Source organism: Nyctibius grandis, chromosome 4 (genome assembly GCF_013368605.1).
Source record: "Nyctibius grandis isolate bNycGra1 chromosome 4, bNycGra1.pri, whole genome shotgun sequence".
Lineage (NCBI taxonomy): Eukaryota > Metazoa > Chordata > Aves > Nyctibiiformes > Nyctibiidae > Nyctibius > Nyctibius grandis.
The window spans coordinates 1,137,625-1,154,527 of record NC_090661.1 but is presented as its reverse complement, the minus strand read 5'-3'; the positions used below and the strand labels follow the sequence as shown (position 1 = coordinate 1,154,527).

Below are 16,903 nucleotides of genomic sequence, written 5' to 3'. Positions count from 1 at the left end.
CCTCCCCGCTGCTGGCTGGTCGCTCAGCGACCGCGTCCTGAATCCTTGGCACGGCCGGGCCCGGAGCAGGGTCTGGCCGGGCCCCTCGCAGCCATGCAGCCCTGGGGGGGCCCCGCTGCCCCGGGACAGGGGGGGCTTGGCGCAGGGCTGGTCCCCGAGCCCTACGACAGCTTCATGCGCAGCCACCTGCGCTACTACGGCTACTTCCGAGGTGAGCGTGGCCACGGGGACGCGGCCCCTCGCCCCCCGGCCCCGGGCTGCAGCCGTGCTCTCCCCAAGGCCAGAAGACGGGCGGGCAGAAGAGCCCCACGTCCCCGGGGGTCCCCTCGGAGCAGCGCCCTGCTGGGGTGCCCACGGGCAGCGCCAGCCCCGGCTGCCTGCGGGGTTCTGGGCCGGAGCCGAGCCGTGAGTGAGACCCTGCGGTCCCCCAGCACCGGGGTTGGTGTCCTCCTGGCATGGAGAGCACGGGGGGCCTCTCCCTGTCCCTGCCTTGGGGTGGCGGGTGGTTTTGAGGGGGGTCCCCACCCCAACCCCCCTCTGTGGGAGCCATGCGGTGGAGCCGGGAGCGCACGGGAGCCCCCCAGCCCCTCCTGCTTCCCTTGTAGCCCCTGGGGTGCAGGAGCTGGCCCCCGGCCGGGGCACACGGGTCCCCTCGGCGCAGCACCGCGTGTCCCCAGGGGAGCCACGGGCTCTCTTTGCCCTGCCCTCGGCGCGGGGCCCCCTGCCCGCTCCCCGCTGGCCCCTCGAGTGCGAAGTCATCAAGGAGACGATCGAGCACGTCGGTGAGGGAGCGCTCCGGCCCTCCCCCTCCACCCCCCTGCGCCGCACCCCGCCGTGCCCATGGTGCCCGTCTCTGTGCCCCCCAGAGTGGGTCCCCCCTGAACCAGAGCCCTTCTGCCAGCCCACGGGCCCGGAGCAGGCCCCGGCCGCCCTCGGCGAGGAGCAAGGCACCCTCGTCTACAACCTCAGCCCAGGTAGCGGGAGCGGGCAGCACCCCCGGGTGCACCCTCAGTGTCCCCAGGCCCCATCGCCGCCCCTCTGGGCTTCCCCTGCAGCACCCCCAGGCTCCTGCTTCACCCGTGCTCGAGTCGGGGGGGCCCCGGGCCCTCTTTCCTCGCCGGCCGCCGCCCTGGCCGGCCCCGAGGACACCACGCTGCTCTTCGAATCCCGCTTCGAGAGCGGCAACCTCCAGAAAGCCGTCAAGGTGTAAGAGAGGGGCCGGGGGGCGAGGGCGGGCAGCGGCAGCGGGGCCGGGAGCTGGAGCACGGCCCGACCCGCCGCGCAGGGGCCCCTACGAGTACGTGCTGACGCTGCGGCCGGACCTGTACACGGCCAAGCACACCCAGTGGTTCTACTTCCGCGTCCAAAACACCCGGCGGGACCCTCTCTACCGCTTCACCATCGCCAACCTGGCCAAGCCCAAGAGCCTCTATGGCGAGGGCATGCGCCCGCTGCTCTACTCCCAGCGCGACGCCCAGAGCCGCGGCGTCGGCTGGCGCCGCGTCGGGGCCGACGTCCGCTACTACCGGGGCGGCGGCGGCGGCGAGGAGCCGGCTGCCTTCCGGCTCTCCTGGACGTCACGCTTCCCCCACGACGGCGACACCTGCTTCTTCGCCCACTCCTACCCCTACACCTACTCCGACCTGCAGCGCTACCTGCGGGCGCTGGCGGGCGACCCGGTGCGCTCGCGGTACTGCGCGGTGCGGGCGCTGTGCCGCAGCCTGGCCGGCAACACCGTCTACCTGCTGACCATCACCGGCCCTGGTGGCACCCAGGCGCCCAAGCGGGCCGTGGTGCTGAGCGCCCGCGCGCACCCCGGGGAGAGCGGCGGCTCCTGGGCCATGCGGGGCTGCCTCGACTTCCTCCTCAGCGACCGCCCCGACGCCCGGCTCCTGCGCCGGCTCTTCGTCTTCAAGGTGGTGCCCATGCTCAACCCCGACGGGGTGGTGGTGGGCAACTCCCGCTGCTCCCTGGCTGGCCGGGACCCCAACAGGGCCTACGGGACGGGGCTCTGCGGCTCCTTCCCCGGCGTGTGGCACCTGCGGGCCATGGTTGAGAGGTGAGGCGGTGGCGCGGGGAGGCGGCGGGACGGTGCCGCTGCCGTGGCCGTGCCGGTGGCCCGATCCTAGTGCACGCAGGGTGCTGGCGGAGCGGGAGGTGGTGCTGTACTGCGACTTCCACGGGCACAGCCGGAAGAACAACGTCTTCATGTATGGCTGCGACGGCGGCGGGGCCGGCGCCGGGCCGCGGCTGCGCCAGCGCGTCTTCCCCCTGATGCTGAGCAAAAACGCCCCCGACAAGGTGGGAGGCCCCAAAGCCGTCCAGGGAGCCAGGGAGCCGCCTCCTCGCTGAGCTTCCCGGTGCCACCAGCAACGTGGCCACCGTGGTGTCCCGGTGAGGCTGGGGAGGGGGACGCATCCCCCCCCGTTGTGCTGACTCCAGGGCCGGCCCCAGTTCTCCTTCCCCAGCTGCAAGTTCAAGGTGCAGAAGAGCAAAGAGGGGACGGGCAGGGTCGTCATGTGGCGCCTGGGCGTCTCCAACAGCTACACCATGGAGGTGGCCTTTGGTGGCTCCACGCTGGGTGAGGGGCCGCGGGGGGCGGGGGTGACGGTGTCGGGTGTGTCGGCGGGCGGGTGGCCCCCGGGGTTGGGAAGTTGCGGCTTGTTTCCTTCTCCCCGGTCCCCTCCAGGCGGGAGGAGCTCACATTTCACCGTGGAGGACCTCAAGTCGCTGGGCTACCACCTCTGTGACACCCTGCTCGACTTCTGCGACCCCGATCCCGCCAAGGTGGGCCAGCAGCCGTGGCTCAAGACGCAGCACCCGCTCCTGGTGCCTTAGGGTGGCCGCGGTGACACCGGCTCCGTCCCTCAGTTCCAGCAGTGCCTGGCGGAGGTGGACGCGCTGCTGCGGCAGCGGCTGGGCCGGGAGCTGGGTTCCAGCAGCAGCTGGAGCGACATCTCCCCCTCGGAGCTCGAGTCCAGGTACGTCCCGGCCGCGCTGCCCGGCACGACCCCCGCGGTGCCGGTGGGGGCTGCAGGCGCTCGTCTCCCCTGAACAGCACCAGCGGCTCCGACAGCTCCGTGTCCGACGAGCCCCCAGCTCACCCCCGCGGCGCTGCGCAGCCGGTGAGTCCCCAGGTGCTGCTGCTTTTGGGGTGGGACAAAGCAGTGGGGAGGCACGAGGTGTCACGGGGTGCAGGTGCCCTGGCACCGCTTTGCCATCCGGCACCGCTTTGCCATCCGGTGCAGCTGGAGCAACGGAGGAGGAAGAGGCTGCGGAGCCGGAGAGCGAGGAACACCCTGCGCCGGACAAATGCCGCCTACCAGAACCGAGCCAGCGTCCTGCAGGGACGCTTGTCCCCGGTGCTGTCCCAACCTGGTGCCAGCACCTCTGGGGCTCCACGTGGGTCTAACCCCCCTTCTGTGACCCCTCAGGCCAGGCCGGGGCCCTCCAGAACCCGCAGGCAGCCCGCTCCCCGCGGCACCCCGAGGGGAGGCAGCGCAGCGGGAGGGGAGCCTGGAGCCGGCTCGGGTGTGACCTTTCGCAGCGCAGCTGGAGCAGGGGACGGCCGCCACGCTGCCATGGGGGGGTCTCAGCGGGGCGGTGGCACAAGCGTGGTGTCACGCCGTTGGCCGCCGCTGAGCACCCCCCACCCCCGTGTCACCGGTGATTCCTCCCGTGATACAGCTCCGGGAACCAAAGCAGGGCCGTCCCGGCGGCGGGGCGGGCAGGGGGCTGCTGCCCGCAGGCGCAGGGCGCGTCCTCCCCTCACCGCCCCCGGCAGGGCCCTGCCACCCGCCGCCACGCACTGCTGCGCCTGTGCTCGGCATTAAAGGCGGCGCCAGGGCCATGCCTCTGCGTGGTGACAACTGGGTTCATCGTGCCGTTCCCTCGGGGCTCCCCCTCGGCCCCCAGCCCTCCGGCCTGCCCAGGGGCTCCCAGGCCCTGCCACCACCATGGGGCCTCAGACCCTGCAGGCCCGGTCACCGTGATGTCACCTCAGGCCACCGTGGCACCACCTCAGGCCGCCGTGGCACCACCTCAGGCCGCCATGGCATCACTTCAGGCCTCAATGGTGTCACCTCAGGCCTCAATGGTGTCACCTCGGGCCCCGTGGTGTTACCTCAGGCACCCATGGCATCACCTCAGGCCTCAATGGTGTCACCTCAGGCCTCCATGATATCACCTCAGGCCCCATGGTGTCACCTCAGGCCCCCATGGCATCACCTCAGGCCCGGTCGCCATGGCGTCACCTCAGGCCTGCAGGCCGCGGCGCGGCCCACCAGGCCCCGTTGCCATGGCGACGCCTCAGGCCTTGCAGGCCGCGGTGACGCCTCGGGCCCCGTCGCCATGGTGACACCCCCCGCCCTCGTTGCCATGGCGACCCTGCGGGCCCGCCCCTCCGGCCGGAAGCGATTGGCTGGCGCGCCGGAAGTACCGGCGGGGCGGAAGCGGAAGCGGCGGCGGTGTCCTTCTGGGCCGTGACGCCGGGGCGGCACCATGGCGGACGCGGCTTCGCAGGTGCTGCTGGGCTCGGGGCTCACGGTGCTCTCGCAACCCCTCATGTACGTGAAGGTGCTCGTGCAGGTAAGGGGGGGCCGGTAACGGAGAGCTGGGGGGGGGGCGGCGGAGGGGGGCGCCGGGCCCGGTACCGGCTGCAGGCTGCCTGTCCCCGCCGCAGGTGGGGTACGAACCGCTGCCGCCCACCCTGGGGAGGAACATTTTCGGGCGCCAGGTCTACCAGCTGCCCGGCCTCTTCGCTTACGGTGAGTCTGGCCCGGCGGTGGGGCTGCCCCGTGTCCCCCCGCCGGGGGGGTCCCCCGGGGGGGTCCTGCGTGGCGTGACCGGTCCCCGCCGTCCCCAGCCAAGCACATCGTGAAGGTCGACGGAAGAGCGGGACTCTTCAAAGGCCTCGCCCCCCGCCTCTGCTCCAGCGCCATCGGCACCGTCGTGCACGGCAAAGTGCTGCAGGTACCGGAGGGGACGGGGACGCGGAGACCCCCCCCCCCCCGCGCCCCGTGTCGCCGCTTCGGGGCTGGCGGGGCCTCCCCCGTCCCCCGCGGAGCGCTAACCCTGCCCTCTCCTCCCCAGCAGTACCAGGAGGCCGAGCAGGCTGAGGTAGGCGCGAGGCCGCTTCCCGGGGCATCCTCCATCCCCTCCCTCCTTCCCGTGGGCAGAGCCCGCCCGGTACCGAGGGCTCTGGCGGGGGCTGCGGGGGGCTGCCGAGCCCGTCCGGGGGGGCACGGATCCTTGCAGGGGGACGGGGAGGGAGCGGTGCCTTGCGGGGGGCTGTTCCCCACCTCATGCCTCTTTCCCTCTCCAGCCTGGAGCCAGCAAGAAGGAGCCCGTGTCCTCGCTGGAGCAGGTCGTCAAGGAGGTGAGGAGGAGGAGGAGGAGGAGGAGGAGGAGGAGGAGGAGGAGGAGGAGGAGGAGGAGGAGGAGGAGGAGGAGGAGGAGGAGGAGGAGGGTGCTGGGGGGCCGCTCCGGTGTCAGAGGCCCCGTCACCGGCCCCCCCAGCCCCCTCCCCGTGACAGCCCGTTTCTCCCCAGACCTCCCGAGAGATGGTCGCTCGCTCCGCCGCCACGCTCATCACCCACCCCTTCCACGGTAGGTGCCCCCCCCGCCCCCCGTAGCCGGTGACACGTGGGTGACTGGTGCCCTGTCGCTCCTGCGTCACTCCGGAGCGTCCCTGCGCCCCCCCTGACCCCCGTCTGTGCCCGCAGTGATCACCCTGCGCTGCATGGTGCAGTTCATCGGCCGGGAGACCAAGTACAGGTAACGGGGGGGGGGGGCCGGGGCTGCCATGGGGGGGGGTCTGCCTGCCCGCGGGGCCCCCTCTGACCACGGCCCCCTCTGACCACGGCCCCCTCTGACCACGGCCCCCTCTGACCACGGCACCCTCTTCTTCCTCCCTGGCACAGCGGGACACTAAGCGCCTTCGCCACCATCTACCGAGAAGAGGGTGTCCTGGGCTTCTTCGCGTGAGTGCTGCCCACCGGGGTTGGGGGGGGGGACACAGGGGGGACTGTCCCCACAACCCGTGGGCCTCACTGCACCCCAGCTCTGCCCTCGGTCGCTGCCGGGGCTCACAGTTCCCCGTTCCACCCTCCCCGGGGGGAAACGGATCTGGCAAGCCCCCGCCTGGTAGCCACAAGCCCTGGGTTGTGTGGGTGATATTCAGTGCCAGGGATGTGAAAACAGAGCCAGGGTGCTGTGACCCTGCCCCGGGGGTGTTTGGGGTCCCTCTGGCAGCTCCCCCCTGTACCTGTGTCATCTTGGAGCCACTTGGCCGAGGATCCTCGCTCCCGGGGCTGGGGGCTCCCCCGTCACCTGCCCCTTGGGGGGGACGGCTGCTCCCCAGCTCCCCCCACACCCAGCCCTGGCTCTGCCCGGGGCTCACCTCCCCGCTGCCTCTTCTCTCCTCAGCGGCCTCATCCCACGGCTCCTCGGGGACATCCTCTCGCTCTGGCTCTGCAACATGCTGGCCTACCTCATCAACACGTACGCGCTGGAGAACGGGGTACGGGCTCTGTGCCCTGCTGGGGGCCTGGGGCGGTGGCACTGAGGGACGGGGGACACTCAGGGGACAGGCCAGGGGGGCAGGACCCCGCTTTGGGGTGGCTCCGGGGAGGCTGAAGGTGCCTGTTCTCCTCCTGCAGGTCTCAACCATGGCTGAGATGAAGAGCTACTCGCAGGCGGTCACCGGAGTGAGTAGAGCGTGTGGGAGAGGGGCTCCCTCCCAGGGGGTCCCGGGGGATCTTTTGGGGGTCCCCAGGGGGAGGGAAGCGGGGGGGGCCGCTGCCCACCAGCCCCTCTCTCCCTCCCAGTTCTTCGCCAGCATGCTGACCTACCCCTTCGTGCTCGTCTCCAACCTGATGGCCGTGAATAACTGCGGGTGAGTCGGCCGCTGCCACCCCCCTCCTCCTGCTGCCCCCCCTGAGGGTGACCCCGCGCTGGGGGGGGTGCTGGCGTGGGTGGGGGCCTCCCTCTGTGCCAGCTCAGCTCCCAAAACCACGTTGCCGAAGCTCCCCGTTGGCAGAGGTGTTCCCTCTGTGGGGCTGCTCCCTCAGCAGCAGCGCTGGAGGGGGGGGACGTGGGGCAGGAGCCTGGTCCCCAAAGGGCTGTTTTGGGGGGTTCAGCCCCCAGCGGGGCTGCAGAGGGGCCGGGTCCTACCCCGCTGGCTCAGCCCTGGGTGGAAATAACTCCCCGTGGGTCTCCTGTCTCCAGGTTGGCCGGGGGCCTCCTCCCCTACGCGCCCACCTACTCCTCGTGGCTGGACTGCTGGAGCCAGCTGCACCGGGAGGTGAGTGGCCGGAGCTGGGCAGCGCTGGGATGAGCTGGGTGGGAGCCCTGGGGGGGCTGCACCAGGGCACGGGGCAGCCCCGACTCACCCACCGATGGTCGTCTCCCCCTTCCAGGGCAACATGAGCCGAGGGAACAGCCTGTTTTTCCGGAAGGTGCCGGCGGGGAAGCGATACGTGTGGGAGGAGAGGAGGTTTCGCTGAAGCCGCCGTCGTGAAGCCACCGTCGGCCTCGGGGGGCAAAGAAATGATGCGAGAGTGGTGATTTCTATACAGTTTTTTAAAATCATGTAATGCTGAGAAAAAGTGGGGGTGTGAGAGTCTGTCACGGGGCCGGGGGCTCCCGGGGGGGGCTGGCCCGGCTCTGGTGTTCCCCCCCCCGATCCAGCGCTGGCCCTGTCCTTCCCTGTGTTTCTCTGGTCCCTTTTTGGCAGCCCGGCACCCCCACGGACCCCCCGGAGGTGCCATCGGCCGGGTCGGGCACTGGAGGGGCAGAAATCCCCCTCCCACTCCCCGCCGTTGCCCCCAGGAGCTTTGTCCTGGCCCTGGACCCCGCTGAGGTCCAAGGAACTTGCCCCGTGTGCCCGTCACCCCCTGCCCCACAACCCCTCGGTTAAGGAGTGGCTGCTCCAGTGTCACGGGGAGCCACGGCCCCAACTGCCCCCGGGGGCTGCCCCAGCCCGGGTGGGGCCGGGGGCCGCTCGTTAAGGGCTGGGGATAATTGCCGGTGGTGGAGGAGGGCGCTTGCCCAAAGGCTGCCGCTCCCGTGCCTCAGTTTCCCCTCCCTCGGGGCAGAGATGGGCTCTGTCCCACCGGCGGCGCGCCCCGGGGGTGTCACCGCACCGCCAGGCAGGGGGGGACGCGGGGAGGGGTGGGGGCACGTCGGGGCGGGGGGGTTGCACAGCTGGATGGAGGGTTGTGCAGCTGGAGGGGGGGTTGCACAGCTGGTGGGAGGGTCACACACCTGGTGGGGGGCTGCACAGCTGGATTAAAGGTCGCACACGTGGGGGCTGCACAGCTGGATGAATGGTAGCACAGCTGGATTGAGGGGCTGCACAGCTGGACGGAGGGCTGCACACATGGTAGGAGGGCTGCACAGCTGGTGAGGGGCTGCACAGCTGGATGGAGGGTCACACACCCTGTGGGAGGACTGCACAGCTGGTGGGGGGCTGCACAGCTGGATGGAGGGTCGCACGCGTGGTGGGAAGGCTGCACAGCTGGATGGAGGACTGCACAGCTGGATGGAGGACTGCACAGCTGGATGGAGGGCTGCACAGCTGGAGAAAGGGCCATACAGCTGGATGGAGGGTCACACACACGGTGGAGGGCTGCACAGCTGGATGAGGGGCTGCACAGCTGGATGGAGGGTCGCACACCTGGTGGGGGCTGCACAGCTGGAGAAGGGGCTGCACAGCTGGCTAGAGGGTCGAACAGCTGGACGAGGCGCTGCACAGCTGGCTGGAGGGTCACACACCCCGAGGGGGGGCTGCACATCTGGAGCAGGGGCTGTTGCCCGTGCTGGGGCAGTTTCCCACCCGCGGGGCCGCCCCGCAGCCGCCGGCCTCGGCCCGTAGCCCCGGGGGCGGGCCCGGAGAGGCGGAGCCAGGGGAGGCCGGTCCCGGACATCCTCCCCGCCCTCCCGGCGCCATGGCGGAGGCGGGGGCGGGCGGCGGCGGGGGGCTGCTGGGCAGCGGGAGCGAGCGGCGGTGCCGGGCGCGGCTGGCGGCGGCGGAGGGGCGGCGGGGGGCGGCGGCGGCGGCGGCGGCGGCCGTGCTGGTGCCGCTGTGCTCGGTGCGGGGCCGCCCCGCGCTGCTCTTCACGCTCCGCTCCCGCCGCCTCGGCGGCCCCCACAGCGGCGACGTCAGGTACCGGCGGCGGGGAGCGGGCACCGGGGCCCGCCCGGCCCGGGACGGTGCCGTTAACTTCTTGTAGCTTCCCCGGGGGGCGGCGGGACCCGGCGGACGGAGACGCGGTGGCCACGGCGCTGCGGGAGACGCGGGAGGAGCTGGGGCTGGTGGTGGGGACAGCGAGCGTCTGGGGACAGCTGCGGCCGCTGCCCGACGGGGTACGGGGCACCGGGGGCACCGGGGGGGGCACCGGGGTGGGGTTGGGGGGCGGTGGGGGGTGTTTGGGGGCACGGAGGGGCTGGGGACACCAAGGACACGGGGTGACGAGGACACGGGGTGACAAGGACGCAAGGGCAGGGTGACAAGGACAAGGCAGGAGGGACACGGGTGATGGGTTGGGATGTGGAGGGTGTTTGGGGGCACAGGGGGCACCAAGGACACCGGGTGAGTAGGATGGGGGTGACTAGGACACAAGGGCAGGGTGACAAGGACAAGGCAGCAGGGACACGGGTGATGGGGACATGGGACAGAGGTGAGGGTGGCTTTGGGTGACAGACACGATGGGTGGCTGGGGGTGGGTGCAGGGGGTCAGGGCGAGTGGGTGGCACTTTGGGGACAGGGACACGATGGGTGGCTGGGGGTGGGTGCAGGGGGGTCAAGGCGAGTGGGTGGCACTTTGGGGACAGGGGCTGTCACCCCCCTGTCCCTTGCTGACGCCCCTTCCAGCAGGGACACATGGTGGCTCCCGTCGTGGCCAACCTGGGGCCGCTGGAGGACTTGACGCTGACGCCCAACCCCGACGAGGTGGGTGACCCCGTGCCGGCCGTGGCCCCTACCTGGGGCGAGCACCCCCTTTGTCCCCCGGTGACGCCGCGGTGGCAGATGGCCCCGGCCACCCCCTCGGTGCCCGTGCCGGCAGGTGGAGGAGGTGTTCACGGTGCCGCTCGCCCACCTCCTGCGGGAGCACAACCAGGGCTACACCCACTTCCGCACCGCCGGCCGCTACGGCTACACCCTGCCCGTCTTCCTCCACGGCCCCCACCGCGTCTGGGGGCTCACGGCCGTCGTCACCGAGCTGACCCTCGAGCTGCTGGCGCCCGGCTGCTACCGCAGGAAGACCCACGTGCCGGCCCGCAGCCCCGCGGGGAGCTCGGCCTGACGCGGGAGGGGATGGGGTGGCCCTGGGTGCCAGGGAGGGTGTTTTTGGGGTGGGGGGGGGTGTACCCGTGCCTTGGCTGTGTGGCTGCTGCCGCCTGCCACACATGGGGACGGCGTGAGGGGGGTCCCCAACCGCGCCGAACCCCCGCTGGGCCCCACGCGTGATGGTGTGTGTGGTGATGAGTAAAAAGCCATGATTTGACCCGCTTGTGTCACAGAGCAGGGCAGGCCCTCGGTGCCAGCACGGTGGAGGGGACAGGTGACACACGACAGCCACCTCCCTGGCTGCCCTGGTGCCGGCGGTGACAGCAGTGGGGGGGTCCCCAGGGAAGGATGCGTGGCCATGTAACACCCCGGCTGCCTGGTTGCGGCTCCACCACTCCCACCTCCCCACCCTGCCACCGCCCTGCAGAGAGGGGACGTGGAGCCTCATGGAAAGCCAGGCTTTTCCCTCGGTGGGGCGCAGACCTTGGCTGTGTGACCCCCCCCCCAATCCCTGGGGCCCCCCCCCTCCAGGGGAGGCAGGACCCCAAGCCCCCCAGCATTCCCCCCCCACAGCCTCCTCCTGTCCCCCTCCAGCAGAGAGAAGAGCCTGTGAGCGCAGCAGTGTTTATTGAGGACCCCCCCCCTCAACACGGCCCCACAACCCCCTGTGAGAAGCCCTGTGGGCCCCCCAGGAAGCCCCTCCGGGCAGGGCAGGGCCACCACCATCACCACGGGCTCCTCACGCTGCCGCTCGGGCTTTGGCCTCGCCGTAGCGCCGCATCCTCTCCTCCAGCTCGGGGCGGAAGTGGCGGATGAGCCCCTGCGCAGAGCAGAGGGGATGGAGTTAATGGAGGTGGGGGGTGAGGGGGGGGCCCCAGCCCCTGGTCCCGGCCCCCAGCCCCCCCCCACCTGCACGGGCCAGGCGGCGCCGTCGCCCAGGGCGCAGATGGTGTGGCCCTCGATCTGTTTGCTGATCTCCCAGAGCGCGTCGATCTCGGCCGCCTGCGCGTCGCCCCGCACGAACCGCGCCATCACCTTGTTCATCCAGTCGACGCCTGCGGGGAAGGGGAGGCCGTGAGGGGCCCCGCAGCCCCCCCCCCATCCCACCCCACACCCCCCCCACCGCTGCTCACCCTCCCGGCACGGGGTGCACTGCCCGCAGCTCTCGTGCTTGTAAAACTCGATGAGGCGAGCGATGGCTTTAACGACGTCGGTCTGGGGAGGGAGGGAGGGGAGGGTGAGGGCCCCGCCGCGGCACGGGGGGGGGGGCCGGGGAGGGGGCTCCCCCTTACCGATTTGTCCATGACGATGACGGCGGCCGTGCCGAGCCCGCTCTGCGCCTGCACCAGGGCGTCGAAGTCCATCAGCACGGTCTCGCACACCGACTTGGGGAGCAGCGGCGTGGAGGAGCCCCCCGGGATGACGGCCAGCAGGTTGTCCCAGCCCCCGCGGACCCCCCCTGCCACAGAGGTGGGGACAGGAGGGGGCTGAGCCAGGCCCCGGCGCCGGCCCGGCGCGGCTCGGTGGCTCGCGGCACTCACCGGCGTGCTTCTCGACGAGCTCCTTCAGCGGCACCGACATCTCCTCCTCCACGGTGCAGGGGTTGTTGACGTGCCCCGAGATGTTGAAGAGCTTCGTCCCGGAGTTGCGCTCCCGCCCGAAGCCGGCGAACCAAGCGCCGCCGCGCCGGCAGATGGTGGGGGCCACGGCCACCGTCTCCACGTTGGCCACCGTGGTGGGGCAGCCGAAGACACCTGGAAGAACGGGGAGCTCTCAAGGTGCTCTGCGTGCGGCGCGACGGCGGCCCGAGGACGACCGGTTCTGCCCGGTCGCTGCCGTTTTGTCGCGGGGAGAGCCGGGGCCGTACCCACGTCGGCGGGGAAGGGGGGCTTCAGGCGCGGCTTGCCCTGCTTGCCCTCGATGGACTCGATCAGCGCCGTCTCCTCCCCGCAGATGTAGGCTCCGGCGCCTCTCACCACGAACACGTCGAAGGCGTAGCCCGAACCGCAGGCGTCTCGCCCCAGCAGCCCGGCCTCGTAGGCCTCCCGGATGGCTACCTACGGCGGGGGGCGGCCGGTGGGGCTGGGGGCTCCCACTTGCCACAAGCAGGAGCCCCCGCCCAGCCCCTCCCGGCGCTCACCTGGAGGTTGGAGGCCTCGTTGTAGAACTCGCCGCGGATGTAGATGTAGGCGGCGCGGGCGGCCATGGCCCGGCCCGCCACCAGGCAGCCCTCCACCAGCTTGTGCGGGTCGTGCCGCATGATCTCCCGGTCCTTGCACGTCCCCGGCTCCCCCTCGTCCGCGTTCACCACCAGGTACTTGGGCCTGGAGGGGGGGGGAATGCCATCAGGGCCGGGTTCCCCGTGGGGAGGGGGCTGCGCTGGTGCCGGTACCGGCCTCACCTGCCGTCCGGGGGTTTGTTCATGAAGCTCCACTTGAGGCCGGTGGGGAAACCGGCGCCGCCGCGGCCCCGCAGCCCCGAGGCCTTGATCTCACCGAGGATCCAGTCCACCCCTTTGAGCAGGATCTCCTTCGTCTTGTACCAGTCACCGCGGCGCAGCGCGCCCTGCAGCCTGCGGGGACGGCACGGCCGGTGGCACCGGGACGGGCCGCACCGGGCTGGGCCGCACCGAGACCACCCCCCCGCCGGTACTCACCTCCAGTCGTGCCGCCCGTAGAGGTTGGTGAAGATCCGGTCCTCGTCCTTCAGCGACCCAAACTGCGTCTTCTTGGGCGCCGTCTGCGGGGTGAACAACACGGAATCGGTAACACCGGAATCGGTACTACCGGGATCGGTACCGGCGAGACCCGGCCCGGATCACCCGCTCTCCGCGCTCACCGAGAAGGAAGCGGCGGGCAGGCGCCGCAGCGCCAGCAGCTGCCGGGCAGCCATGGCGGGGGCGGGGGGGGGGCACCGGTACCGGTACCACCGTCACCTTCAGGCGCCCCCGCAGCGTCGCGCCGGTGATGACGTCAGCAGCGAGCGACAGCGGCGTGACCACACCCCCCACGGCGGCCTCGCGTGGCTTGGGGGCGTGGCCTCGTGGAGGGGGCGTGGCCTCGGAGAGGGGGCGTGGCCTCGTGGAGGGGGGCGTGGCCGGGCTGCCACGTGCCCCGTTGCCCCGGCGCGGGTCGGGTTTCGCGGCGGCTGAAACCGGACGCCCCCATCGCCCCCCCCCGGTGCCCCCCGGGGCGCCCCGTTCTGCCCCCCCGTTAGCCCCCGGCACACCGGGGGGGGCTGCACCACGCTGCTGCGCCCCAGGGCCCCCCCACCCCACCGCAGGTCCTGCTCTCCCCCCGCCGCTCCCCGGTTTGGGGCTTCGTCCCGGCGAGGGAGCGGGGCCGGGGCGAGCGCCGGGCCCCGGGGGATCCGGTTTCGCTCCGGTCTGGCCCGGGGGGGTGGGGAGAGGGAGCGGGGACCGGTTGCGAGCGGTGGGACAGGGCGGCGGGCGGCATGTTCTTCCTTTTCCGCGGGCCCCAGCGGCGGGGCACCGGCAGCCCCGCGCCCCCCGCCTGCCGGGGCACCTCCCAGTCTCGTGGCTCCCCCGGCAAGCGGGGCAACCGCCGCCTCCGCCCGGCCCCGCGGCTCGGGGGACAGGGGGGCCCCAGCACCGCCAGCGTCCCGGGGAGCCGGGGGCGGCCAAGCCAGGGCGGCGCATCCCCGGCGGAGCGTCGGTGGGCCGCCGAGGCGCCGGGGCCGCAGCCGCTCCCCGGTTTGAGGCAGGTAACCGGCGGCAGGGGGGAGGGCTGGGGTACAGCAGGGCCGGTGGGCACCGGGGGGGACCCGAGTGCCCCCGCGGGGAGGCTGGGGAACAGCTGGGCGGCTCCCCACATCTGGAGCAGGGCGGCCGAGCGGGGAATAATCCGGGGGATTATGCGTGTGCGCGGGCGCGGGGCCGCCCCCCCCCCGCCGCCGCTGCCCTGCATATCCCCGGAGATTCCATAAAAACCTCAAATCCCTGCGCAGCCCCGGCCGCTGCCCCCCCCAGCCCCGCGCCAGGCATGCCCTGCGCCGCGGGGGCACCCCCCAGCCATGGGCAACTGCACCAAGACCCCTGAGCGGAGGCTCCCCAAGGTAAGGCCGGGCGTTGCGTGACCAAGGCGGGCAGGAGGAGGGGGGGGGGAGCCCCGGCTTGACCCCCCCCCGCTGACGCCCGCTCTGCCCGCAGGACGGGAAGCCGCGCTCCGGCCCCCCGGCCCCCGGTGACCCCGAGGAGGCGGCGGAGGCGACGCAGTCCCCGCCGTTGCAGAGCTACTCGGTGCTGCAGGGGCTGGTGGGGCCGGCCTGCATCTTCCTGCGGCAGAGCATCGCCATCACCCAGCTGGTACGTGCCCTCCCGCCGCACCGGGCACCCCGCAGCTGCCCCCCAGCCCGCGGGGGGATTTAGGGCAGGATCCCGTGGCACAAGGACCCCTCCTTCAGCTCTTCCCTCTTTCTCTTCCCCAGGACCGAGAGCTGCGGCCGGAAGAGATCGAAGGTGAGGAGGCGTGGGGGGGTCTTGGCCCCGGGTGGGGGTGGGCGGCGGTGCCAGGGTGCCAGCGGTGACACCGCGCCGCCCCCAGAGCTGAAGCAAGCCTTCCGCGAGTTCGACAAGGACCACGACGGCTACATCAGCTACAAGGACCTGGGCGAGTGCATGCGGACCATGGGCTACATGCCCACCGAGATGGAGCTCATCGAGCTGTCCCAGAAGATCAGTAGGTGGTGGGGTGCAGGGGGGGGGGCCCCCCACCGGCGGCCAGACCTGGCCCCCCGCCCCGGTGACACCCCCCGCTTCTCCCGCAGCCGGGGGCAAGGTGGATTTTGATGATTTCGTGGAGCTGATGGGCCCCAAGATGCTGGCGGAGACGGCGGACATGATCGGGATCAAGGAGCTGCGCGACGCCTTCCGCGAGGTGAGGGACGGGGACGGGGGCGGGGGACGGCCCGGGCGCGGGCAGGCCGGTGGCACGCCGAGGGCGACCGTCGCCGACGGGCACTTGCCGCGCAGTTCGACACCAACGGGGACGGGCAGATCAGCGTGGCGGAGCTGCGGGAGGCCATGCGCAAGCTGCTGGGGCAGCAGCTCAACTACCGGGAGGTGGACGAGATCCTCAAGGACGTGGATCTCAACGGGGACGGCCTGGTGGACTTCGAAGGTAGGGGCCGGGGAGGGGGGGGCCAGGAACAGCCCCCCCGGGGGTATCCGGGATGGCCCGTACGTATTCTCGTGCCGGCAGAGTTCGTGCGGATGATGTCGCGCTGAGGGCGGCGCGTGCCAACACGGGACCCGAGCCCCCGCCGTGCCTTACCAAGAGGAGGGGGCCGCGGAGGAGACGCCCGGCTGGGGCCATGCCGGCGCGGCGCCCGAGCCCGGGGCAAGACCCTCGCTTCGTCAGCGCCGGAGGTGCTCACACTCGCCCTCGGCCGCGCGCCTGCCCGGCCGCCGAGGTCCAGCCGCGGCGTGGGACGCCGGGGCTGACGCCGGGGCCCTTTTCGGCGCAGACTCAGCCGGGCTTTGGTCGCTTGCGCCCTGATCTCTGCTCTCTCCAGCTCTCCGCCCCGTAGCATCCCCCTTCCCACCCTGACCCGTCCCCACACGCGCTGCTCCCTTCTCCTCCAGCCCTTCCGCCTCGTCCCGGCCCCGGTACCCAACACCCGGCCCCTCACCGTGACCCCGCGCCCTCCACGCTGTGATTTAGGGCTGCCCCTACGGCCTAACCCCCGGCCTGTCCCCTATTACCGCGGTTTGGGCTCAGACCTACCCCGGACCCCGCTCTGTCCTGCCCGGTGCGGGTGAGGCACCCCCCGCATCCCCCCGCACCCCGGGCCGAGCCGGGGGCTGTCACAGACGCTCTCTCCGGCCCCCAGCACCGGGGAACGTCCTGGGGGTTTGGCGCCCCGGCCAGGACAGCCTCGAGGGAAGAAGCCGGGAATAAAGCGTTCCCGGGCGGGGAGGGGAGAGGCTGCGGGCACGGCTGGCACCGGCACCCGGCCCTGGGCACCGGTTGGGGTCATTTTTGCGCCTCCGAGTTACGGGAATCCTGAGCTGCCCCGGTGCCGCTCCCCGCCTCGGGCCGGGGGTGGGATCTGACCAAATCCGTTCATTTTTTTTCAGTCTTTGCCCTTTGGAAATGAAAATCTCTCTGTACGGACCTTGGTTTGTCTTTATGTTGGGTTTCAATAGAATTTACTCGCTACCGTTCCGTCCACGGGTGTCACCCGTTAGCCCCACCGGCTCCTACAACCGCCGTGTCTCCCGGTGGCAGGAGGCCGGCAGGGAACACCTCACCGTGCCGTGCCGTGCCGTGCCGTACCGGGCCCGGGAGCCGCTGACCCCCAGCAGGCCCCAGCCGCCCACACGGACCCCCGGCACCCCCTCACCTGCGCAGGCCCGGGGCCGCGGCACAGGCTTCTCCTGCACGGGGGTGGGGCCGGTACCGGGGCCGGTACCGGGGGGTGGCAGCTCCCTCCCCGCCGCCCCCTGAGGGGCCGAGGCGGCGGCGGCCGCTGGTCTCGCGCGGGGGCGGGAGAGGGAAAGGGGCGGGACCGACGCCGCGTGTCTCCACGGTGACCGGAGGGGGGGACGCGGTGACGTCGGCGCGATGACGTATGCGCGGCGTCGCGCGGTGG

General features: G+C 72.1%; 5 protein-coding genes across 7 annotated transcripts; 4 read left to right on the top strand and 1 right to left on the bottom strand.

The window, feature by feature from the left end:
• Positions 1–93: 93 nt before the first annotated feature.
• Positions 94–4,112, top strand: AGBL2 (AGBL carboxypeptidase 2). Its single transcript, XM_068399489.1, has 12 exons — positions 94–211; positions 280–405; positions 606–782; positions 867–974; positions 1,056–1,206; positions 1,286–2,059; positions 2,139–2,301; positions 2,455–2,581; positions 2,690–2,787; positions 2,872–2,981; positions 3,059–3,125; positions 3,249–4,112. Exons 1-12 carry the CDS (start codon positions 94–96, stop codon positions 3,831–3,833), a joined length of 2,604 nt encoding a protein of 867 aa, XP_068255590.1. The 3' UTR covers positions 3,834–4,112.
• Positions 4,113–4,433: 321 nt separating this feature from the next.
• On the top strand, positions 4,434–7,607 carry MTCH2 (mitochondrial carrier 2). Of its 2 annotated transcripts, none has more exons than XM_068397802.1 (13): positions 4,434–4,587; positions 4,682–4,766; positions 4,865–4,971; positions 5,095–5,118; positions 5,324–5,377; positions 5,550–5,607; positions 5,724–5,775; positions 5,922–5,981; positions 6,427–6,520; positions 6,660–6,707; positions 6,828–6,895; positions 7,228–7,303; positions 7,419–7,607. In XM_068397802.1, exons 1-13 carry the CDS (start codon positions 4,501–4,503, stop codon positions 7,503–7,505), a joined length of 900 nt encoding a protein of 299 aa, XP_068253903.1. In that variant the 5' UTR covers positions 4,434–4,500; the 3' UTR covers positions 7,506–7,607. The 2 variants fall into 2 exon arrangements, with proteins under 2 accessions (XP_068253903.1, XP_068253902.1); XM_068397801.1 differs by having other exon boundaries at positions 4,435–4,587; positions 5,092–5,118.
• Positions 7,608–8,933: 1,326 nt separating this feature from the next.
• NUDT8 (nudix hydrolase 8) lies at positions 8,934–10,508 on the top strand. The gene is made up of 4 exons (XM_068397815.1): positions 8,934–9,166; positions 9,234–9,366; positions 9,875–9,952; positions 10,068–10,508. The coding sequence occupies exons 1-4, from the start codon at positions 8,949–8,951 to the stop codon at positions 10,305–10,307; spliced, it is 669 nt and encodes a 222-aa protein (XP_068253916.1). The 5' UTR covers positions 8,934–8,948; the 3' UTR covers positions 10,308–10,508.
• A 393-nt stretch (positions 10,509–10,901) lies between these two features.
• On the bottom strand, positions 10,902–13,252 carry NDUFV1 (NADH:ubiquinone oxidoreductase core subunit V1). Of its 2 annotated transcripts, XM_068397751.1 has the most exons (10): positions 13,130–13,248; positions 12,948–13,030; positions 12,693–12,863; positions 12,432–12,615; positions 12,159–12,348; positions 11,833–12,045; positions 11,584–11,750; positions 11,425–11,506; positions 11,201–11,346; positions 10,902–11,111 (listed from the first exon to the last, which is right to left on the bottom strand). In XM_068397751.1, exons 1-10 carry the CDS (start codon positions 13,181–13,183, stop codon positions 11,031–11,033), a joined length of 1,371 nt encoding a protein of 456 aa, XP_068253852.1. In that variant the 5' UTR covers positions 13,184–13,248; the 3' UTR covers positions 10,902–11,030. The 2 variants fall into 2 exon arrangements, with proteins under 2 accessions (XP_068253852.1, XP_068253851.1); XM_068397750.1 differs by having other exon boundaries at positions 11,201–11,506; positions 13,130–13,252.
• Positions 13,253–13,744: 492 nt separating this feature from the next.
• Positions 13,745–16,390, top strand: LOC137662781 (calcium-binding protein 2-like). Its single transcript, XM_068399470.1, has 8 exons — positions 13,745–14,014; positions 14,258–14,365; positions 14,460–14,615; positions 14,738–14,768; positions 14,854–14,988; positions 15,077–15,186; positions 15,282–15,429; positions 15,511–16,390. The coding sequence occupies exons 1-8, from the start codon at positions 13,745–13,747 to the stop codon at positions 15,534–15,536; spliced, it is 984 nt and encodes a 327-aa protein (XP_068255571.1). The 3' UTR covers positions 15,537–16,390.
• The last annotated feature ends 513 nt before the right edge of the window (positions 16,391–16,903 follow it).